This window comes from Corvus hawaiiensis, chromosome 7 (genome assembly GCF_020740725.1).
Source record: "Corvus hawaiiensis isolate bCorHaw1 chromosome 7, bCorHaw1.pri.cur, whole genome shotgun sequence".
NCBI classification, from domain to species: Eukaryota; Metazoa; Chordata; class Aves; order Passeriformes; family Corvidae; genus Corvus; species Corvus hawaiiensis.
The window spans coordinates 35,846,645-35,871,323 of record NC_063219.1 but is presented as its reverse complement, the minus strand read 5'-3'; the positions used below and the strand labels follow the sequence as shown (position 1 = coordinate 35,871,323).

Genomic DNA, 24,679 nt, shown 5'->3' with positions numbered 1-24,679 from the left:
AATATTTCATTGGGTTTTTGTCAAAGAGCCCCAGAATTGTGATTTTTTGCCCCCCAAACTCTGATTGTGCTGTACAGTGTTTGGCATCTTAGGTGCATTAGAAATTAGCAGTTTTCAGTCATGCAAGTGCCCAAATGCAGCTTTACAGGGAAAGTATTTCTTTCTCAGCTAATTAAATAGGTGGGTTATGAATGAGGTGACTGAAAGCTTGCAAAACAAAAGGAAGTGACAAGGGAGAAGTTGGTGGGCAAAACCAGTGGTGATAAGGGATTTGGCAACTGAACTCAGGCAGTAACTATCTGAATTTCTATTGAGGGCAGCTGTCTCTGTCAGGAAAGAAAAAGGGCCTTTTGAGGCCCTCCCTACATGGTTTTGAGGCTTGATAATGAAGGAAAGATGAATCTGTGATCACTGGTGTGAGAGCAGGGACTGGGAAGTTCACTGTGACTTTTGTCTCATGACAGCATTCTTTTCTTCTGGCATTAGTTCTATTTGGTAACATTTATTGCTGGTTTTAGGCAGTGGGTTTGTCAGTGGGGATATTTCAAAATGCTAGAGAGTTGTTGTTGCTCAGATGCTGAGGGAATCGTCCCTGTGTATCTTTTCCTGGTTGGAACCAAACTCTTTGGAAAACCTCCAATCATAACTTTTTGAGACTAAGCTGTTAGGCTGAAGAGGGTGTTTGTAAGAGCTGGTGAGAGGATAAGTGTAAATCAGCAGTGTAATAGAGCTGTGAAAGCAGCAAATGCCATCCAGGGGCGGCTGAATCTCCAGCTGTTGCAGAGAGGTTGCTGGGCCATTGTGCAGGCACTGGTGAGCTCCTCTCTGGAGCAGCACACCCAGTGCTGGCCATGCTTGTTCAAACACTGACCTAAAACTGGAATAACTAACTGCACTGAAGGGCAGCAGAAAGAGTCTGCCTTGTGAGATGAGAAATCTGCCTTCCCTTGCTTATCTCTAGCTTCTAGGTAGAGGGAAAGAATTTGATTGCCATCTAGAAATATCTCTGGAGGGGAAGACGGGTGAAAGTAGCTGTTTAAGCCAAATAAGCTGCTGCAGAAATCAGCTGGTGTAATTTAGCCTGGAAGGTATCACCATTAGTTATTAGATGTAGATTCCCAGCTGCTGGAACAACAGTGAAACCATTCTGGAAGAGTCAAAACAACTGAACACTTTTATGAGTTTAAGTGCCTGCAAAGCACCAGGACTTGATGAAGAAGATGGCCCTTTTTGTTCTTGATTAACTGCAGACAGAATTCAGAATTTCGACACATTAAGTCTATAGCTTTCAAAAGATAGCATGCCTTAATAAAATCCAGTTTAGTGCCAACATTTTTACTGTTACAGCAGCCTCAATTAGCATCCTCTTTGGCAGTCTCAGGAAATAAAGGCTGTAATGAACTCAGCTCTCCTGTCAGATCCTGTCCCTCAAGGTCAGCACCAGTGCCCTGAGCTTGGGCTGTGCAGGGACATGCACATGGCCAGTTTTCCTCCTGAAATTGCTCTGTGAATGGATAAAAGATTTCATTGCCCTCTGCTGAAAGTGGAAAGGCAAACCCAGCACCATTTGTGAGCAGAAAAATTAGCCTTGAGCTGAAATAAATACTGTACAGTGCATCCTTGACAGCTCCCAAGGCAATGGAAATACAGCGTAATTGTGGGTCAGCTTCTTGTGTTAGAAATGCAATTCTGGTTTAAACCTCACTCTAAAAATCTGCATTAGTCTTTAAATACAGAATTGCCTTTCAAGATTACACAATAAAGCTTTTAATTTTCTTAATTTAATTTTCAGAGCTCTTTGATCGTACAGCAGCAGTTAGGCAGCTACTTTCTTGTTCTGTCTTTCACCTCTTCATTTAATTATAAAGTTTTATTGTTGTCAGTCTCCAGGAGAAGAATAAAGATTTTTTGAGTAAAAGGAATGTCATTTGCACATGAAGTCATGATAACTTGCACAAATGATGTTAATATAAAACAGATATTGAAGAAAAAAAGAAATATCCCCCACTCCAGAAAGCTGGAGCAGCCACTTAAATTCTTAAATATTCTTGATTCTTAGATACTCCTTACTGGATTTGTTATTGATGTGCAAGCACTTTATTTGTTTTCTGATCTGAATAGATATTCTCATTGTAAAAGGCTAATAGTTATTATTTCGTACTTATTTTAGTCTGTAGAAATGTTAAATCATTAATAAGAAACAGTGAACACTACGCAGTAGAGTCAGTCTGAAGTCAAACTTCAGGTCTTGGTAACTGCTGTGTGTCTGGATGTGTATTTATGCATACGTGTGTGTGTATTTGTATATTTATATATTTATATATTTACACGTATGTGAGTGTGTTCGTGCCTGATCACAGCAAACCTAGTCGGTTCTATGATTGCAAAATGAGCTTTATTTGAATTATTGAATCTTGAAGTACCATGTCCCATTAAATAGCATAAATCAAATCCCCAGAAGTACAGATTGTAGTCTTGAGTACATGTAACTTTTTAGCAGCTTCTTTTAAATATATATAGGTGTTGGCCTTGTTATTTCTGATGATATGAGTGCACTTACTTTGCATATATTCTGTACTATGGACATTTTGATTTATACAAACTTGAATGTTAAGTGTATGTTTTTAAATATATTCTTAGAGTACAGCTGGGGTAAAGAATGACAATGAAGGGCAGGACAGGAATTCTGGATTATTTTGATAAATAGAAATCCCTGTCAGGAATGCAGTTATCCCTCAGGAATGTTATAGGTAAAGTTTATTCTGCCTTATGGCCTGGTGATGGACTACATGACCTTTCAAATTCTCCTCCAGTCCTATTTTATGTTTCTGAGATCAATTCATTTTGGCATTTGACATCTCCTGCACATAGACTATAGATGATTTTTTTTTGTTGGTTTTTTTTTTTTTGGGGGGGGGGGGGGTTGTTGTTGTTGTTGTTTTCTGGTTTGTTGTTTTTTTTTTTTTTTTTCACTTTTTGCACTTGAAACACTTTAACTATCTCTAAAATGTATTCTTATTTATTTGAAGACTAAAAATAAAGGATATAGGTTTCATTTGTCTATTCAGCAAACAGCCTAAAACTGGATTTTTATAAGAGGTTACAAGGCTATAAATTACTGCTCGTTCACATAAAGATATCTGAAGGTTTATATGCAGATGATCCAAAGTTATTCCCATTAGTGGTAATAACTAGGAGATAATTCACTTCATTTGGATAATGAAATCCTGGTTCTCAAAGTAGTTTTAGTAACATTCAGCCTGGAATCAGATTATTCTTTACAGCATGTTAAAGTCATGGCAAGGTGGTCTTCAGCTTGCAAGTGTAATTTGTTCTCACAAATAGGTAATCTTGTTAAAATATTGTCATGTTAATCAAAATTGATTTGCGTGTGCTAAAGCCAGTGAATGCTAATCAAGTATCAGGGTTAGGCAGCTTTAGCAGCAGTTCTGAGTCTTTGATAGTTTCCCATTATTCCTGGATGGAATGACTCAGTGGATTTGTGGAAGCATTTTGAAGCCTGAACACCTTTCCAAGGCTGGATACAAATGTGCTACAGATTAAAGCATCTCCCTCAGAAATAAATTTTAAAACACCTGGCAGTGGGAATCACTGTATTTGTTATAGCTTGTGTGCAATGTTCTGTTCTCCAGACAACGTGAGTGCTTTATGCTTTTGTCACTGTTATCTGCAACTATCTTGTCATTTTTTTACAAATAATGGTTAAAAATATATTTAAGATTGTAATTTTAGAGTATTACATGGTTTATCTGTTTTGTAAGAAAATGCATTTAGAACTTCTGTGCATTACATTTGAAAGATGGATCTGTGTAATTGTTAATTTGTTTGAAGATACGGTGAATTTTTAAAAGTAATTATGTGATTATCAGTATGGGGTATCTAGGAAATTGGAATGACAAAGAACAAAAACTTCCTTTTGCTGGAGCCAGCAGGAGCTTTGCACTCTGCTCACACCCTTTAAAACTTACAACATCTTATTTTCTTTCAACAGAAAGCTTTTCTTCACAGACTACGGGAATGCTGCCAAGGTGGAGAGATGTGACATGGATGGAATGAACAGGACGTGGATAGTGGACTTGAAAATTGAACAGCCAACTGCTCTGGCACTAGACCTCATCAATAAATATGTGTACTGGCTTGACATATATCTGGAGAGTGTGGAAGTTGCTGACTATCAGGGGAGAAGGAGGCAAACAATAACTAAAGGCAGACAAGTAGGTATTTATTTGCAAATTAGTAAAAAGTAATAGCATCAGTAAATGAAGGCACATAATGCTAGCAGCTACAGGGATTTCATGTTTTTTTTCCCTTTTTAGTTCAAATGCATTAGACTTCAAAAGATCCATCTGAATGTTTTGGTTTAGCTGCAATTTAGCCCATTTTGCTACCTATGAATGTTTCCATACAGTGTCTCATTAGCAGTGCGCCAGGTAAGTCACACTCCCCATTGTAAAAGACTTCAGGAGGGAAAATATGGGGTGGAAAGGTGCTGGGAGATAAATCCTTAATGACAAGATGTCCTTACCCACTCAGGAAGGAGAGACTAACAGGCTCAATAATGTGAAACAGAATAGCAAAAGCTATTCACCCATTCAGACTAATCTGGATGCCCTTAAATCGTATTTTTGTTGATGGCAATGATGCTTTTCACAGCTGATCCTGATGTTTAGAGTCATAAATACAAGCACTGAGACTGTGTGAGTCTTTGAGCAGGAGCATTTCAATCCATTAGCTTGGAGAGTGGAAGAGTTCTCTGACAGTTGTGAGTCTTATGTAAATCCAGGGAAAATCAGCAAAGACCAAACTGTTCTGGTCACTACTTGAACTGCCAGAGCTGGTGTGGGCACCAAGTTGCATCTGCTTCTGCTTGAGGTTAAACAGGGAGTGTAAAAATGTGCAAGCAGAATAAACATTTTACGTGTTTTGCTGTCATTCCTTGCTTCCAAATAATCACTGTTTACCGAGACACAACTGGTTAGACTAACTTACCTAAAAGTAGGCAGAAAATGTGACAAAAGGCAGTCTAAGTGGTGGTTTGGCAAACACCTTCCTGTTTTTTACCAATCTATTCCCAGTATTTAACCAATTTTGGAACAACAGGTCTTGTAAACTTTTGGGTTTATTGTTTTGGTTTTGGTTTGTTTGGTTTTTTTTTTAACGTAACATTTTGGAATAGATACTTAAAAAGCTAAAATCATTTTCAGAAGCCATTAACAAATACCTTTACAGGCTTGTAACTGAGTTGTACTGGTGTCATAGGAGAGATGCTTGTTTTTTCTCTACTTGCTGAAATTTAGATGCGAAAGAGGATACTTTCTCAAGTTCAGGGGGATTCTTTCTTCTCAAAACTAGCTAAGAAAAGAGGAGATCTGTGTCTTTTAGGATGGGTGAGGGGTAGTAAAAAGTTTGGCTTCTCACTGCTGTCACAAAAAGTACCAATTGTCTTTCCACTCAAATGACGAATTGGTAATTTCAGTAGGTTTTGTGCTGCATTTGCCATAATCTAGAATGATTGTTTCTCCAAGTTACTCCTCATTAGCCTGAGGAAACAGCAAACCACCAAACTGTTCACAATAATTTTTAGGGACTAAAGTTTATTGTGTAAATACAAGCATATCAGAGATGTGCTTTCGAAACAAAACTGGATTTTGTGATTGTCAGCCTGGGTGGCTTTCAAAGGATATCCAGCAATTTTTTCACTCGTGCATAAGATTGCTGGAAAGCTTCATGAGATGTAAAAAACCCAAAAATAAAAAACAAATACAAATAATTTGGTCATTATAAAATGCATTGCAAAAAGAGCCACATAGTTTAGTAGTTTTAATAAAGAAAAATGATAAAGACTTAAACTGAGTGCAAATGGAAATAGGGAAGAAAGGATTGTAATTCAGGGCAGAATTCCACAATTTGGTACAGATGCATCTTTATTTTCAAGGCTGTTTTCTCTTCCATCTTGCTATAATTGCATTGAATTTCTTTTGGGTCTTAATCAAACACTTCCGATGATGTCAATTATTATTTATTTTTCTGGATGAGGACAGAATACAATGGCAAGACTTGGCCAACTGTGGTATAATTTCCTGAACGACTGAAATACTTGATGCACAACAGGGTTGTTTTGTTTGGGTTGGTTTTTGGTGACGTAGGTCTGAATTTGTGAGTGAATGAGATAAGTAAATACTTTGTGGTGAGCAATTTAATGATTGAAGTAATAAGATATTCAGCCTGTGCATATATGAACATCTGCCAAAAAATTCTCTTTAATTTGTCCAGCTTTCAGAATTGCCTGTGAGATATTTTACATTTTCTAAATCTATAAATCAAGAACAGCCTCTAAATTTTAAACACTTAGTGTTTGAGCTGTGGTTGTCTTAACTAACTGCAATTAGGTAATTTTTAATCTGTGTGCTCAGACACATCAGAAATTAATACGATTTTAGAATTCACTTTTTGAGAAACAAGTGCTGCCAAGTGGCCACCACCATATTCAAAGACACCAGCACAAAAGGAACCCAGCAAAGCTGACAGAATTTGTATTTCTCATGTACTCAAGAAAATATTCAGCAGGTATATCTTGCACCATTTGCCTTGATTGATCATAAAATAATTTTAAAAAGTGGATCAATTACACTTATGAACTGTGTTTTAAAATTCTAAGTTTACTATATTTATTAGTTAATGCTAGTTAATAATAGTTAATTTATCTTAGTTACTATTAGTTAATGATCATTAGTTAATACTGAAATAAGTTGTTGCACTTAAAGTATGCAGAAGTTTTTAATTTAAAAAACAGAGAAGTGGGGAATTTGGAGACTAAATGAATTTAGACTGCTAAATAATTATAATTTTATGCCTTCCTTGTACAAAGCTTTTCTAATTATAAATTTCAGACTACAAGAATGGGAACTATACTTCTAGTGTAATTTTTTAAATTTTTACAAATATTTACTGACATATTCAGAAAACCTTTTGTACAGTTTATCACATACAATTTACGCTAGTGTTTGATGTTTACAACTCCTGGATATGCCTAAAATATTGAGCTAAAATAATGATTCCATTTTTATTCTTTTCCAGATTAGGCATCTTTGTGGTTTGGCAGTATTTGAAAGCTATTTATATACAATTAATTCAGATAACCTCAGCATCTTGCGAATAAACAGATACAATGGTACTGATGTTCAGGCTCTTGCTAGGCTGGACAATGCTAAAGAGATTCGTGTGTACCAGAAAAGAACTCAAGCAGCAGGTAAGATCAAATTTCCTCTCTCTAGAAAACGTAAAACCGGGCATTAAGTAGTTGTGTGGTTAAAAAGTGTCTGAAGATGGAGTGAAAATTTGTCCTTGTGGCACAACTTTCTGTAACTTCATCTGCCCAGTTTTCTGTGTGGTTGTTGCCACTTTTCCTGTGTCTCTAAGCTGCCGACTCAACCTCTTTCTGAGACTCCAGTTTGGAGAGCTGCCGAAGAGCCCTGCTCTGCGCTGTGGGGCTCAGACCTCTGAGAGTTTAACACCTTCAGAACTGTTGGATGTCCCAGAGTTGTCTGCATGCTTGATCTCAGATCTCAGAGATTCCTGGTATCTCTGGGCCTGCTTTTGAGACACCACCTCATGTGAGCTCCTGTCTTTGGGGCTGCCAGAAGGGCACGGGGGTGTGGGCAGCCAAGCCGCCGAGCTGCCAGCACAGCACCGGGGAGAGAGGGAAAGGCTGACAGTGTTTCCTTGCTTTGTGTGCATGTCAGCATTGCCATCTGTGAAAGAAATCTTCATTTTCCTCTAGAATGAAAAACTTTTCTATAATCTCAGAATTTTTTGGTAAAACAGCAATTTCTGAGGTCCGTAATCCTGTATGACTTTAATTTGTTTACATCCTTTCTGCATGGAGAAGAGCAGTGGGACTTGTGGGAACTTTGTGTAAAGGTAGCAAGATCCATAACATTTACAATGATTCTTCATGAGAATTTTTGAAGTGACTGATAACAATAAATCGTTGCCATGACTGCTTAGAGTGAAAAGCCAACACATCAATTCTCAATGTTGATGTTTCTAAACAGAATGGCTGCTTCTGGAGAAGTTTGTGAAGTGGGAACGAACTCTAAATTGATGTAGAGTGGGTGAACTGATTTCACTCTGGAGCTGAGGGCATTGATTTGCAGATGTCAATGTCTGAAGGAGGCTGCAAAGACTCTTTCTTTGCTATTATCATCCCTCTCGTACTCCTGAGGGAGTCAGAGAGGTTGAGTAGAGGAGAGACGTGAGCACAGTGTAATCTTCTGTTACATCCTGTCATTACTCCACTACTCCTTTTGTTTTGAATGGACATGTTTGTTGCTTGTCAAGATTCTCTGTAAAGGCTGTCTCAGCTTGCTGGAGTTTCTGTATTACCTTTAACTATATCGACCTTAAACCACTTGATTGCTTTGCTTTTTTTTTTAAAAAAAATAAAAAACTGAAAAGCTTGAGGTAAAGTAGGAAGAAAAGAAAAACAGTTTTCGAGCTAGAATACTCTTTTCTGTTTTAAGCCAGCTAGGTAAATGCAGGATAACCTGGTACATTTTGTTTTCTCAGCACACTGCCATAAACAGATTAAAAAAAAAATGGCAGGCTGCTAACAGAGAACTGTGCATTTGGAAATATGAAATCAAGGGAAAGGAATCCTTTGTCTTCCTCAGCTGGATTTATATCCCAACTGTACAAACCTCCACCCCCTCCCTGGAAGTGTTCAAGGCCAGGTTGGATGGGGCTCTGAGCAACCTGGTCTAGTGGAAGGTGTCCCTGCCCATGGCAGTGGGTTGGAATGAGATGGGCTTTAAGGTCCCTTCCAACCCAAATCGTTTTGTGATTCTATAAATATGGAAAAACACTACAAGGCTTGTTCTGTTCTTTAGTTTCAGCACTGGTATCTGCCCAGAAAGGTGCCGTCTAATGGAGTTGAAGGAATACCAAACTCTGTGGGCATGGGTTGCACTCTGTCCTCAGAAAACCCCAACCAACCAAATGAACCAAAGCAACAAATGACAAAGGGGAGAAGTGTCAGCTCCCCCAGGGCAGCGCCGCCCGGCAAATGCTGTGCAGGAGCTTATTCACAGAGGGGTGATTGCACACAGTGATGGGCATGGCTTGATAGCCACAAGATGGCCCTGGGCTTGGGTATCATCTTTAAAAAACACCTTCCTTAGTAGTTACAATCTGGGGAAAGATTTATTGTGACATAAATCCCCTTTATTTTTTTTTTTTCCTCTGTAAACTTTCTCCATGCTGATGCATATCGTTGTCTTGCTTTCAATGGCTCTGAGCCGTGCTGTTTTCCACTTGCCATAGTCAGAAGCCACGCGTGTGAAGTGGACCCATATGGAATGCCAGGGGGATGTTCCCACATCTGCCTGCTCAGCAGCAGCTACAAAGCACGGACGTGTCGCTGCAGGACTGGCTTCATCCTGGGGAGTGATGGCAGGTCATGCAAAAGTATGTTATTGAAATCCAACAGTCTGCCAGCCATGAATAGTCCAGCGTGTTCTTTAGTTCTGGGTGTTCTTTAGCAAATCACGTGAGCTGCTTTGGGGTGAAGTTTGTTTGTAACATGTACCTGGTGCTTTGTCCACCTGCTCCTTTCATTCCCTTAAAATTATTTGATTTGGCTTAGTTCACAGGAGTGACAGTTTAAACCTGGGATGCTGCTCAAAGAGTACTAAGAATTACCACAAGTTTTACAATAATCAGCCTCACTCTTTATTTAAATGCCACGCATTTTCACAGCACACAGGGGCTGGAATGCTGCTTAATAGTTTGTCACATCCAATTTCCACCCATACAATCAGCTTATAGCACAAAAACAGAACATTCTTGTGAACAAGTCAAGGTTCTTCTCAGAATACTTTGTGAAAGCAAATGTGATTTGTGCAGCTGTGGTTATACCTAACATAACATGAACACAATCTGTTGGTCACCTACAGCCAACAGGAGGGCACCAAAAGTTTTTGGGAATGCCTGTTTTTTGGCTGGTTTTTCGGTCAAATGACATTGATTTAGTTCAGATGAAAGACATGCAGTTAGATACTCTGATGAATGCTGGTAGATGGATTTATTTGACCTCAGTCACACCTGATGCAGTTTTCTCTGACAATTCCATCAAAAATACCTAAGAGGCTGCAGGAAAAGTATATAGAGAATTTTAAGAAGTATATTGATAGCATTAAGCCTCTAAGGATATCTGTAAGTATATTTAAGGAAAGAAAATCACTTTGATAAGCTTCAGTTGTTTGTAATCAACTTATTATTTAAATTGTAAAAGTCTGAGAAATATGAACTTTTGATCTCCATGTTTTGTACCTCAGTTGGAAAGAACAGAGTATGTTGATTTGTTGTATTCCTTTCAATTTGAAGGAAATTTACTTTAATCCTTTTTGTTGTTTGATTCTGAGAAACTTAAGGTAGATACAAAAGTGTTTTGTACATGTTGGGGTTTATGGTATTGTTACATTTTAAGCTGACTTCAGTCATGGTCTGTATTACCTTGATAGATCCTAATGAATTGTGAAATTAAATGTCTACAGAGCTATATATGTCCACTTCACAGCAGATGCAAAGTTATTCTGTGATCTACACACAGCTTTTTCAGTGTGAGCTTTTACACAAAAAAATAATTAGATGTAAGCAGCTCACTGAAGTAATTTGTATTTTAAATAAGGGAATGTAATTAGCTAGATTTTTTTTTTTTTTTTTTTAAATCTAGATACCTTCAGAATATATGAAAGTTTAATTTTTGGTATCGAATAAGGCTCCTGCTCCCCACTAATTATGCCAGTTAATTAAACAGTGACATTATGCACTGGGAAGAAGATTAGGCAGCATCAGTTGTTTATGTTTGTTGTAATCTTTCTTTTGCAGGACCAAAGAATGAATTGTTTCTTTTTTATGGGAAGGGACGCCCAGGAATAATCCGGGGAATGGACCTGAATACCAAAGTGTCTGACGAATACATGATCCCTATAGAGAACCTGGTCAATCCTCGTGCTCTGGACTTCCACGCTGAAACCAATTACATTTACTTTGCTGATACCACCAGTTTCCTAATTGGACGGCAGAAAATTGATGGCACAGAGCGAGAAACAATCCTCAAAGATGGTAGGTGATGCTCAGTGATGGTGACATTCAGAGATGCTCACTGTGGAGAAGTTGAACTGACATTTGCAGATAATTTAAAGTTTTATTTGAATTTCTTGTGGAAAACAGACACAAATTTGACCTTGAACAGAGTTGGAGCTACTTTTTTACAGCTTCCTGTTTATTTTTCCTGAGGACAGAAGTGTAAAATTTGTTTGAGTCATTCTGTTGTGAGTTCTTACTTTGTCCAGTTCCCCATTAGTGATTAATTTCTGTCTTCATTTTGTATCCTTCCAGTAGCTGGGTATTTGTTGAGCCATCCCAAATCCCTGTAGACTTTAGAAGACTTCACTCCAGCCTGTAGCACACTGTGGATTCTGGAGTTTGTTTAAGTTTGGCAGAATGAGATTGTCTGTTGTGCTTGAAAACTCATTAGGAAAAAAGCATTGTCTTTCCTGATGCATTTTCCATTGTATATGTGGAAGCAACAGGAAGACCTAAACATCTATTAGAACCTTAATTAAGATGCTTGTAACATTTATTATAGCAATGAGAGAAAATGCCAGCAGTTCTCTAGTTTCCACATCTCCCATTACACTGAATCTCTCTGGGCTAGAATCATATCTCATCATACCAAATGTTGTTGCAGTGAAAAAAGCTTCCAATGTGTCAGTCAAGATTTGGTTTTCCTTTATGGCCCCTTCTCTGAAATGCTGCTTCAGCAGGAGGTAGCAACTGCCACGGCTGAAATCCATGCTACAGTAATTATTTTCTAGTCCTCAAAGTAAGAAGCAGCATAAATATTCATCTTGGCCTTCAGAGAGCTTAATATCATTACTTGTGAATGGAAGCTCAGGACAGTGAAAGTAACTAAAATACAATTGTTTTAGCAGGGGGATTTCCATTCCCTGTCATTCATAATGCATGTTTTAATCCACCCTTCTAAGGAACCATCTCCACTGTGCAGTGATATGATGCTCTTTTAGTGTAAAGTCTCCCCTCAGAGTCTGCACAAAGATCCCTTCAGCAGCAGTTGCAAGGAATAGTGGCAGGCTCTTTACCCTGCTCTGGTGAATGGTTAATAAAGGGCATTTGTTTCAGAAAATAACAAATACTCAGCTGTCAGTCTGGTAATTCTTCATTTCACTGCCAGCATGGGAATGGATAATGCACATCTCACATCTTCCATTGCTGACTTTCTTTTACTAACTGTGCATTTCATTTGACAATGAAGTAATTCAAATGTGGAATAGAGGAAGGAGCAGGAAATATGAAAATTTGAGCATTATAAGGGAGCAGCAAGGAGCATCCTGGCTGAAAGGTGTCAGACAGGTCAGGGTCAGACAGGTTGGGATTAGTCTATTTCAAACATGCCAAACCAGAAGACTGGTGGCATTCCTGTAAATATTGTTTAAATGCAGTGTCTACTCTTTATAATTACAACATAGCAAAAATATCAATGCAATGCCAAAAGACTTGAGGATTTTCTGATGATTTATTATTGGTGATTCCACTATTTGCAAAGACCAAAAAATACATCACTGTCATTCTCCCCCTCCTTCTTCCCCAGGAGCTTACATTGTTAGTTTTAACTTGGTATAGTTTCATAACTTTAAAGTATATTTAAAGAACATTTGTTAATGTATTTTTTATGATTTAAAAAATTAATGTGGCCTCCAGCCATAACACCTCAGATTTTATTCTTGTCAACTCTCAAGAGCTCAGCAGGGACAGATGAAATCGTTCCTTGGTGGAAGGCTACTACAGAAAATCAGGTGTGTCAGGAGGTGGTGTATTCGCTCTGAATAGCGTGCTGCTAAGGGCTTCTAGCTGTGGTAGGTGCCACTTCTCTGATTAGAAGTTGCCTTTTTTTGGTGACTGTCAGGTTTTTCAAGAATGTATTCGCTCATTCAGACAGCATTGCAGCTCAGATAATTACAGTTTGCCTACGTGAGAGCCTGATCCTATGCGCTGTTGGCTGGGAATTGGGATCACTGAGCGCCTCACTCTGCTGGAGTTGGATTTCCCATATACTTTCAGCTGTGATTTCTTATTCTTCACTTTGGGAAGAAAACTGCTGTGTAGTGTTGATAACAATTTGACAGCCCCCAGCACAGCCTAGCTTAGAGCCGGTGGCACAGCTGCAGTAGTACTGTACTTCCACCAGCAACAGAAATTATAATTAACATTTCAAACTTGGGTGTAAAATCAGTCTTTTACATTAAAAACTGGGAAAAACCCAGACATTTTGAAATGGATTTAAATACTGTTCAGTCAATGTAACTTGAGCACAAGCTCAGGGTTTTTTACTTGTCTTTCTATCCCTAATGCTTTTTTAAGATGTTGCTGCAATTCTGAAAGTCTTATATTATTTACTTGCAATTTTAGTAAGGATGCTCAAGGCTAACCTGTTGCTTAAACAAGGCCAAAGTAAGTCTGTAGAGATCTTTGTTTAGAAGGTTGGTATATAGAAGAATTATTTTCCCACCGATTTTTATGTTAATCTAGCATTTTCATCATTATTACTGCACATGACCTAACCAGTATTGATGAGCTTGGCCATTCTGTACCAAATTACATGCTCTGCCTGTAATCTGTTCCACATTGAAAATCAGTGTGGCAAACTGCTGCCTCTAGAACTTTGAGTTTTTAAAAATCTCCTATCTACACTCACTGTATTTGGAGCCCTCATATTACTGTTGGTAGTAAAATTCTGGTGGAAATTCCAGAATTACAGGTGTTAATTTTTCTTTTAGCAAGTGAAAAGTGATCACAAGGGTATTTTATTACCTCCTCCCTTTTATGCTGAAAGGGCTTTACTGCAGAAGGACTGGCTTACTGTAGTCAGATCAATTTTGTTTAACCAGAATGGCAGAATGGCCATTTTCTTGTTCCTGTTTACTTCTTGGTGTGAAACCCATTTGAAAAGTAATTAATATATTTAAAGCTTTTAGATAGTGCAATAAAAGTGAGCTTGAAATCATAACTCCACAAAAACAATGAAAATTATCTCTATAGGGTTGTGCTGTAGAATTGTCCTTTATTTTTAAAACTTTCTTATATAGATAGTATTTAGTTACTGTGAGTTTTTTTGACTTAGATTGTATTTAGTTTAGAAACACATTTCCCCCAAAATTCCTGCAGAAGGCAAGGCAGGTCAGAGACAGTGGCTATTATGTGAAGCTGAACAGATGTGGAGCAATAGTCTTGTAAATTTTAGGAGGTATCCAGCATTCTAATCTAACAGTTTTGCTGCTGATACCAATACAGCCCATATTTGGACTGGTTTGTCTCCCAAAGAAGAAAAAAAAAAGGAAAATATTTTCTCTAAAAAGGTGATCTTATTAATATCAAAATCTGATCTTATTAGTATAGAAACTATGTTTAGCCCAAATTACCTTGGTCAGACAGGATAACAATAAAATGAGTTTTGAACAAATCACTCCTTGTCCTCAAGCTTCATTTTACTCATGTCACTGCTTTCTTGACTTGAGCAAAATCTGCTGAGGCCCCTCAGAGCTCTAAAGCACGTTTCTTTCACAGCTCAGGTTTTCTGTGTTGCCTGTTCTGTGCAGCAGTTTTTCCCTGAGCCTTGGGCTCCAAGTCCTTGGTGAAATTCTCTTTTCTTTTCCCTTCCATTCTTAGCACTTTTCTCAGCCTACTTGACCACTCCAAGATCAAAGGCCACTCTCCACTTTCAGGAACTTTCAGCTCCCTCTGACATTGTCTTTTCAAAAGAATGTAGCAAAGGCACTGAGAGATAAACAATAAAACTGGCAGTGTCCATCAGCCTGGGGAAGCTGGCTGAGCTGCTAGCACTGCTCTCAGACACTGCCTGGCCCACAGTAGTTTTGTGCTTTGGGTGATTCTTGTCAGACCAGGTGGTTGCTGGGTTAGAAATGTCATCATTCTGTTGTTTCATGTCCTGGAGAGCTCATTCTGACACCTTTGCTTCCCCCAAGCTTCTTAGATCACAAGGTAAATTCATTCCCTAAAAGTGCAGGTATATCAGAAATACGGATAAAATTGTTAAAACACATTTTGCAAGACCTCTCAGCATGTGCCACCTTTTTTTTTTTCTCCACATAACTTTCTCATATTGTGTCTCACAGGACATATTGTCATCTCTGCACCTGTGATTGATTTACAAAACTTAGGTCTAGTTTCTTAAGTGAACAAGGTTTAGTTGATACTTTGGTGGATACCAAATATCTGTAATATGCTTTGGACCTTTAGTAGATAAGGGAAAAAAGCAATTTCAAAAATATAGCGTGGATATCACATAATAAATAGTGAACATAAGTAAATATAGAACATAAATAGTATTAATTTCTTACTACTCTCCTCTCTCTTTCAACAGATCTTGATAATGTGGAAGGCATAGCAGTGGACTGGATTGGAAATAATCTTTATTGGACCAATGATGGCCACAGGAAAACAATTGCTGTTGCCAGACTGGAGAAAGCTGCTCAGAGTAGGAAAACTTTATTAGAGGGAGACATGTCCCACCCGAGAGGAATTGTTGTCGATCCTGTCAATGGGTATGAAGCAAACTGTTTCTTCTGTAATGATTGTCTTTGTAGCATAAACATAGGATTGACTTTGCTCAGGATGAGGTTTGGAGAGTCATGTAGCAGTCTGCAACTCTTCAGGAGTCTGTAATATCTGTGATTCCTGTCCAGCATTCTTGCCCTGAGGCCTCCAGAAGAATTTGTATGCCTGTCACTGTTGAATGTCTGTCCTGTTAATCTGAGTGTGAGTCACCTTTTTCTCAAACAAATTGAAGGTGTAAGTCCTGTATGAATTTTTAATATTAGGGGAATTTTAAGATGCTCTCCTGTAAATTATTTCTCTCTCTCTCTAAGTCTCATTTTCTGGAGATAATTATGACCCAATCCTTGTACACATTAATTTACAAAACTGAGACAGTACTCTTCATTACTTATTAGCATTAATTAATGTTGATAGGCTGCAAAATAAAAAAAAACGAAACAAAGCATCACTTTATATTACTGTGGAATAATGGTGGTTTACTTAAAAAATCAGTGTTATATTTGTTCAGGGAATTGTCGCTGAAGAATGATGTAGGTGGGTAGTTTTAGTGTGGCTGGATTGATTGCTATTTTCCTATTACAGAAAATATTTACACTATCAGGTTTTCCCTTTTGAGCCTGTCCTTTGAGGAGGGGAAGTGACTGTGGAAAGGCTACAATTCATTAAGGTCAGATAGTGAGGGCATAAAATCAGACCATGAACCATAACCACACCTGCAATTACTTTGTTAGATTTTCCGGCTCAGTAAGTGCATGGCACAGGAAACAGTGTATGAAGATGTATTGCCTAGAAAGGGCCATTATATAAAACACTCCTCCAATAAAATAGCATGTCCTTCATGATTATACTTCTCATGGAAGCTCTTCCTGAGGGATTTCATTTATTATGGCTTTTTAATTGTGTTTCCAAAATTTTAGTCTTGATTTAACCAGTGTTGGAGCATTAACTGCATTTTGAGATACAATTAAAGCACATTGACTTAAATGTCTGTCACTGTGAGCACGTTTTAGCTCTTGACAGGATAACTAAAATAAGTGCAGACAAAGAGTTGATGGAGAAAAGTTTAGTAATTGCTGTTGAGAAGTCATGTAAATATTTGTAAAACATATTTTGTCTCCCAATAAAATAAGTGCCATATTGACCTGCAGCTGCCTGAGCCTCAGGGCATGTGCAAGGTTTATCATTCTGTGATTAAAGCCGGTGCTGTTTGAGTCAAACATGCAACGGAGTTTGTAAGGCTCATGGATCAGAAATTGACTGATGTTCTTTGCACGTGTTTACAAAAACATTAAAAGAACCCAAAACAACCTTCTAGTGGGCGATTTGAGAGAAATGAAAAAGAAACAAAAAAGCTGCATTTGCATATCTGCAAACCTGTGTAATGATGTGCAATTTTTTTTCCAGTTTCTCATAAATCTTAAATAATGCTTATATATAAAAGTGCATTTGAATATATATTTTTTTGGCCGGTAGATTTGACATAATTTACACAGGTGTGATAATAAAATAATTTTTCACTTCAGTGTATTATTCCCTTGTAAATTCAGTATTTAAATATCAGGACTTTATTCTTTAAAGTACAGGCCAATTAAATGGTTTAGGATCACAGAAGTTATTTCAGAAAGATAAATCTTGTGAAATAAAATGTGAGGTACATCAATAGCAATTAAATCATGATAACTTTAATAAATAGGATCCATTTAAGATTGGCATGATGTTTTTCCTCTCTTTAATGCTTGTTAATTGAAATGCTATCTTTGACTAAAAGTAAGCATCTGCTGCCTGGCAAACATTTTCATTTATGAATGATGTGACTGTATCTGATACAACCTGAGATGATTCACAGATTGCATACAGGTTTCTATGTATTACTTTCCATTAACTCATTTTCCTTATGTAAAAAAAGGGTAAAAAAAAGAAAAAAAGTGGTGTTTCTTAGCATATTTTCTGCCCTCTGCTTTTGTACAAGTTGAAGTTGTGTAATTTAAATGGTTGAAATCACAGTTTTCATGGGCAAATTCTATAATAGAATATGATAATCAGAAAAATTTAATAAGGAAAATCAAGGTTTATTCTGTAGTGTCCAGTAGAGAATGGCTCATAGAATTCCTCTGAGACAATACTTTTAGAGGAGTTAATATCCTTTTTTTTAACTTTTCCAAAGTAGTATTGGTGCCTTTCTTTCACACTTTGTTGTGGTTTTTTTGTTTTTTTTTTTTTTTTTAATCTGTTTTGCTGTACTATAAGCTATAAAACTATGCTAAAATTGCCTGCTGGCTATTTTTCAACTAATTTTCACAGCAACTATTTCTAAACATTTTTGTGATGGACAAAGTACTTGTAACAGTTTTCTGTGTAATTTAGCTGCTTTCATGTAGCACCTGAAGTTCACAGAACGTCAAGGTTATGCTTTAGCTCTGGAACCAGAGTGCAGATAATTACTGTGTTGCAACTTCTTTGGTAGAATTAGGTGTAATAAAAGTGAGAATTACATCATCAAGGCAAATTAGACCTGGCCAGAACCAGCTCACTGTAAAAATTTGAAGTTTGTGATGAAGTCAATACAATTGATGGTTTAAAAAAAAGCGAACAAAGAAACCCCATAATTCTGGTGGGATTTAATAAGGTCTTAATTCTTTCACATTTCTTGTCTATTGGTCCATCTGGTATTCATGTAATTTATCACAATATGAGCAAAGTAATAGAAGTGTCACTTCAGCAGCATCAGGGAAGGTAACACAGTTGTAGAAACAGCAATGGAAAGCAACATGCAAAAGTCAAAATTGCTCTGGGTTAGATGAGGTGTTGCGAAAAGCCTATGGTGTAATTCACCTGATTAAAATGGGATCTGAACACTCATTTTTGTAATTCCCTAGATGGATGTACTGGACAGACTGGGAGGAAGATGAAATAGATGACAGCGTGGGGAGGATTGAGAAGGCCTGGATGGATGGCTACAGCCGGCAGGTTTTTGTTACATCAAAGATGCTCTGGCCAAATGGTTTAACTCTGGACCACCGTGCCAATGTGCTGTACTGGTGTGATGCCTATTATGATCACATTGAAAGGATCTATTTGAATGGGACTGACAGAAAGGTAAAAGAGAAATGCTGCTGGTTTGCCGCAGTCATGTTCTTTCTCCAGATTTTACTGTGTTGCATTAAAAATACTTCTCAAGGTTTTTAAAGTCTGCGCAACCCTGCCACGTGTCCGGCGTCACCTCTGTCGGAATGATGGTGGCAGTCTTGAGTGAGAGACTGAAACACAGCTTAAGATGTTCCTCTGTACTAAGTGACACCAAACCTGATTTTTTTTAAATCTATTTTTTTCTCATGTGGCAATGAGTTATATTTTGATTGAGCCATTAAGCTGCAGAGTTTTTCAGTAGAAAAACGCTTTCTTTTTTGGCTTTGCCAGAAGGAGGCTTTTCTTTGAACTTCATTGGACAAGCTGGTTTTGATCAATTTCTGTGCCTCTTTTGAGCATTTGTGGTAATATTCAGAGGGGCAGCACTCAACAAATGCTGTCAAAGATGGAGAGAGGTTGCTTTAGTTGTTACTAATGCCTGTACTAGCTGGATACAAGTCTGTGCAGACATTCTGTGTGGGTTTGCAGACGCAACAAGCACAGAATAAGACACTTGAAAACGGTTAAAGCTTACACTGGAGTCTGATAATTTGGGCAAGTTTTACCATCTGCTTCATAAAATTAGTAGGTGGTGAATAACAAGAAGCACCTGTCTTTACAGGTTTTATTTTGAAGTGTGTCACAGAATTTTTATTTTTTTTTCCTTTTTTTATAATTCTGGGATATTGAAAAACTACATAACTATTTGAATAAATGTATGTAGCCAAAAATAACTAGAAGATGGTTGCTTTTGATGCTTAATCATTTGTATTTAAATATGGGATACTTTAGTCAAAATTTAACTGGATCAATCACATCTTTAATTCTGTGTCAGAACAGTGAAGATTCTGGGGACGGGGAGGTCTTTAATTCCACCAATAGCTTTCAGATTATTGACTGATTGATTAATTTGGATCAAAAGCAGTTCATTGAGGAGTTTTGACTATAAGAATTCCAAGTCCAAAAAGAAAACTTGAAGGGCAAAAGAGGATGATGCTTGTCGATCACCTCAAAGTAGTATTTTAGTTGTCTTTATCTCTGTATTCTCTTGGGTTTGTGTCTATAAACAGACAAGGCAGGGCATCTGAGGAATTGCTTCCTTCTCTCTAGAGGGGAGGTAGGAAAAGGGCTCTTGGTTCAAGCAAGGATCCCAGCCAGAAGAAGGAGACCAGTCATTCCAAACTGCAGCTGTTGGGACAGAATCACAGGATCGTAGAATTATTTATATTGGGAAAGGCCTTAAGATCTTCAGGTCCAACCCTTAACCCAGCACTGCTGAGTTCATCACTAACCGTGACCCTAAAGCCCATGCCTATGTCGTTCAAATCCTCCCAGGGTTAGTGACTCCGCCACTTCCCTGGGCACCCTGTTCCTGTGATATCTGATGGGGGCCGCTTAAAGTGAATTTATATGAAGTTTTTTGAAGTTTGATATTGATAATGCTGCACAGTAGGGCTTTGCACTCTTTATTTAATTTTATTGCAATAGATTGTTATGTTTGGAACAGTAATTATCTCAGTTTTCCTGTTTCCTGTTTTACCTTCCCAGAAAAATTAATAATTCTTTTAACCTTGCTGATGCTCACCTACCACTAATGAATTGCAGGTAGTCTACAATGGAAAAGATTTGAATCATCCTTTTGGACTGTCACATCATGGAAATTACATATACTGGACAGATTACATGAATGGGTCAATTTTCCAGTTGGATCTGGTAACAAGGAATGTGACATTGCTGAGAAGTGAGAGGCCGCCTTTGTTTGGGCTCCAGATTTATGATCCACGCAAACAGCAAGGTACTTACGCAGTTTCTCCAGAGGTCTGTTATAAAAGGACATTTTCCCTTACAGTCTCCAAGTATTTTGAGGTGACTGGATGAACAAAAATAGAAAAACAAATATGGGTTGTGGCATGAGAAAGATATTCTCCAACATTTCAGTCCATTGGTATAGAAATTGAGCCTCTTGTAAGTACTGAAAAGTGAATCATAGCTGTATTCCTGTCTGAATTCCTTCTGTGCATTCACACTGCCTTTATTGCCCTTTTTCCTTGTGTGACCAAGAAATGCTGTGCAAGTATCAATTATAGTGGGTAACATATGTTCATTGGCTCAAAGATATAAAATATATTATTACATTTACCTTCTCTTAAATGAGATCATAGATTCTGCCTGTGTTTTCCTTTTTTTAAATTTTCTCCCTCATCTTGGCCTACATCAACACTGTATGTTGCACAGAATAAAATTAGTTCTTTGAGAGTAGTGGAAAAATCCATAGCTGTTGCTACTTGTATCAGTAGAGAAATGAGATAAAAGCCGTAGGTTTCCATAGATGGAATTTAGAAAATACAAGTGCTACCGTACAGGTAAAGTTAAAAATGTGTTTTACTGAAGAAAACTTTGCATTCCATTTAGTACATACAGCGTTCCTATGAGTTGTTGAGTATTTCCTCGCTTCAGTGAAAACGTATTTCTGGTTAATGTCTGCCACCAAACATGAAAATGAGCGTCAGGAATTAGTATAGCTAAAATACTGTTTAAAGATTTTTTTTTTTTACTGTTAAAAGTTTCTCTTTTCTGCTACTGTAGCATCCAAATTTCCTCTACCTAAAGCTAGCTAGTATATGTAGCACTGTGCAATGTCAGGGTTGCTGCAACAGCGTTCTTCTGATCAAAGATGCTTTTCAGGGACTCTCTCTTAATTTCAAAGACATGTAAAAGTATCATTTGGGTATTTTTCTTGGATTTATTGTGGATTTTGCTTGGTTGGTGTTTTTAAGGCAAAATCTGGTCCCAATTCTACCCTCAAGGTGGCTAAATTTCAGATTGTTTTTTCTGCAAACAGAAGATGCAGTGTTTGCTTCAATACTTAGTACTTTTGTTGCTTTATTCAGTACTTAGAATCTTCCTTGCTTTTTTGAAAAAAAGGGACGTTTAATGCAGTTTCTGTTAGTTTCCAAGTGAGCTGACACCAGAGGGGGAGTGCCTCTTAGGCAGTTTTGCTGAATGAGCTAAAAGAATTTGGCTCGTTAATATATTCTTTGTTTGAAATTGGAATTGGAATTTTGCAAGCTAACTGCAGCCTTTAGGAACTTCCCTTTTTGTCATGCTCAGTGAGGTTGATCCTGCCATTGTTCCCCAAAGGAGCATAAAAATTTATTTTAAAGAAACTGTTTGTGTGTTTGTGTGCATGTTTTTCTTCTAAAAGAGCAGGCTCAAGGCTGAATTGTGATACAGAGAAAATCATGGCAAACCATTTTATAGACGAGTTGTATGTTAAAGATTACATGCACAAACCTCAGAAACTTTTGGCTGTGATATTTTGAGGTGACTGCTTTGATGCTTCTGGTATTGTCACTGTCTACACAGGCAGAAACTGTGTCATTTCATGTAGGCATAGTTCAATTCAGACGGGCATTTTTACCATGGGGGCTTTTCCAGGATCCTGTGCCAATCCTGCTTTGCTTTGTGCTTTGGGTAGCGACATTAAGCTTTTGGGATCTCCTCGAGGAGAGGTGTTTTTCATTGTCTCTCTCTCATGAGGCATGATCCTCTTGTGAAGAAATCTTTTTTTTTTTTTTTCCCCCCTTGCTTTCAGAGATTAGAATTCACCTTCCTTTCTTAGGCTTAGTCTTTGGGTCTCTGTGCATTAGTTTTGGAACCCTGGATTTAGAAAATTTAAGTTTCTGGGGTATATGTAACAATATGGAGGATTTGGGGTGTGGATTTGTTCTTCTTCTTTTCTCCTTCTTCTTCACAAATCTGGCTGTTCTGATACTGGGTCAAAAAAACCTGCAGTGCGGATCATGAATAGTTAGTTATTGGATTAAAAGTAAAAACAAATTACTTGGCATGCCATAATTGGGTGTTTTGGACCTTAAAAGGCCTTGGAAGTTAGAACTCATGGCCATTTTCCACCTTGTTAACTAAGAGGCACATCCCGTGCAGCTGTGCTATAGATAAATAAACATCTAAGTCTGAAGGACAACCTCGGGTCCTCTGCCTTTTAATCCAAACTCTGAGTAAAAGAACTCAGGAAACAAAAGTAAAGAAGAAAAGAAATGATAAAAGAGAAAATTAACACATTAGGAATCCCTAAAAAATGGGAAGGTGAAGCATAGTAATCACAGGAGTTGGATTTACACTCAGAGTATGACCCTGCCAAGGCCTGCAGGTATTTCCACTGCCTTGAAAGGCTGGATTGATACTTACATGTAAATAATTCTTGAGTAAGTGCATTTACAGCAGTTAAAGTAGCCTCTTTTGAATTCAGCTAATGTTTTAACTCCTCAGGCTGCAAAGAAGAGCTTGAGCACCAGGCTGCTGCTCTTCATGTGTGGAGGATGATCCTAAGAGTGAGCTTACACAATTTAATAGTACTTGAGGTTAGGTTATTAAGAAGGTACAAATGCGATAAATGCTTCAGTGTATCTGTTAACTGAGAAGATTGAACAAATGTGCATGGTTGCCATCATTTTTTTTCTGAGAATGATGACTGAGATGCAATTACATTGTTGGTTTAGCTCTGGAATAATTTTTTAGCTAATTAAAATGGAATTGGCCTAATTTAATCACGTGCAACTGACAGGGCAGCAGCTGCTTTTAAAAGCTGTCAAAATATGAAAAATATGATAAAAGCTTTGAAAATATTTTAAAATTTTGGGACTATTTTAAGAACACCCATATAAAATAGCTGTTATGAACTGTAGTCGAGGAAATTTAATTTCCCAAGTACCTGATAGCTTTACAGGTTCTACAGCTTATTCAATAAAGAGGCTTAACCTGTTTGAACTGTGTTTTGGGAGTCATTTCAGCCTAGGAGTCCCTTCAGCAAGACTGATGGGACTGAAAGTCTCCCTGCACCTTCAGGTTGAAGACTGCACTTTATAAACCTTTTTATCTTGAATCTTTTTGCTTTAACTCTTGGTACTTCTATTTTCCTTGTCATTATCCGCTCTTTTATCACTTTACTTAGCACGTAACCCACTGTGTAGGAGTTTGTCGTCCCAATTATGAGGTTAAGTAGGAACTTTTCATCTTCACAATGGACCAGTTGACTTTGATCTAGTGATTTAATTTTTGATGTTACTTATGTTAAGCTTGCATTGGGCTTCAGAATCATCATGGCTTTTCAATGTGTTTTCTATATTTGCCTGAAATAGTCTTTTATTCTGTAGGCTTATTCTATTTTAGTGAGCTGACAAACACATGTACATTCTTTAATTAAATCACTGCAAATGTTTTGATTTTTGCTATATAATATTGGAGTCACTTTTGAAGATTGTATTTTGGTTTGTTTATTTCATCAGCTTCTAAGAACTTTTTAAATCTTTATGTTACTGACATCCTGTATTTTTACAATGTAAAGATGGAGAGACTTTCAAGGCTACTTTTTTCGGAGGCTGTGTTTTACTTAAGGTTTTCCAAAATTTAGACTCAAATACATTTCTTACATTTCTGATGTTTTGCTCATATTATTTTGGTTTTGGTGAGCAGAGACCTAATAGTTGATTTTTGTAATGGTTTAGGTTATAGTCTCAGACTTGACAGCAGGACAATAATGTATATTAAGTGTCCAGTCTAAGCTCTGTCTAAAATTGTGATCAAGCCCTCAGACTTCACAGAGAATTCCTGTTTTTCCTGTTTATGTGTTTTTCCCCATCTCACTCACACCCTATCCAGTGAAAATACAAGTACCACAGTGGCCTTTCACATCATTCTCTATTAAACATTTTGCATTTAAACATTTAAAACAAATCAGTTTGAAAGTTCAGTGGCATTTTAATGGATGGTTTACACATTTTCTTCTGAGAAGTGTTGTGTATGGTGGATCAGAAAAAGTATAGGAAAAGGTTATTAAGCACTGCTCAAGGTCTGT

General features: G+C 37.5%; 1 protein-coding gene across 1 annotated transcript in view; it reads left to right on the top strand.

Annotated features, from left to right (window-relative positions):
* Positions 1-24,679, top strand: part of LRP1B (LDL receptor related protein 1B) — a 640,387-nt gene that overhangs the window by 401,102 nt on the left and 214,606 nt on the right. The window contains exons 7-13 of the mRNA XM_048309308.1: positions 4,013-4,235; positions 7,099-7,270; positions 9,343-9,486; positions 10,909-11,145; positions 15,485-15,665; positions 18,555-18,774; positions 20,410-20,599. Of these exons, the coding sequence (XP_048165265.1) occupies positions 4,013-4,235; positions 7,099-7,270; positions 9,343-9,486; positions 10,909-11,145; positions 15,485-15,665; positions 18,555-18,774; positions 20,410-20,599 (1,367 nt within the window). The remainder of the gene's footprint in view (positions 1-4,012; positions 4,236-7,098; positions 7,271-9,342; positions 9,487-10,908; positions 11,146-15,484; positions 15,666-18,554; positions 18,775-20,409; positions 20,600-24,679) is intronic.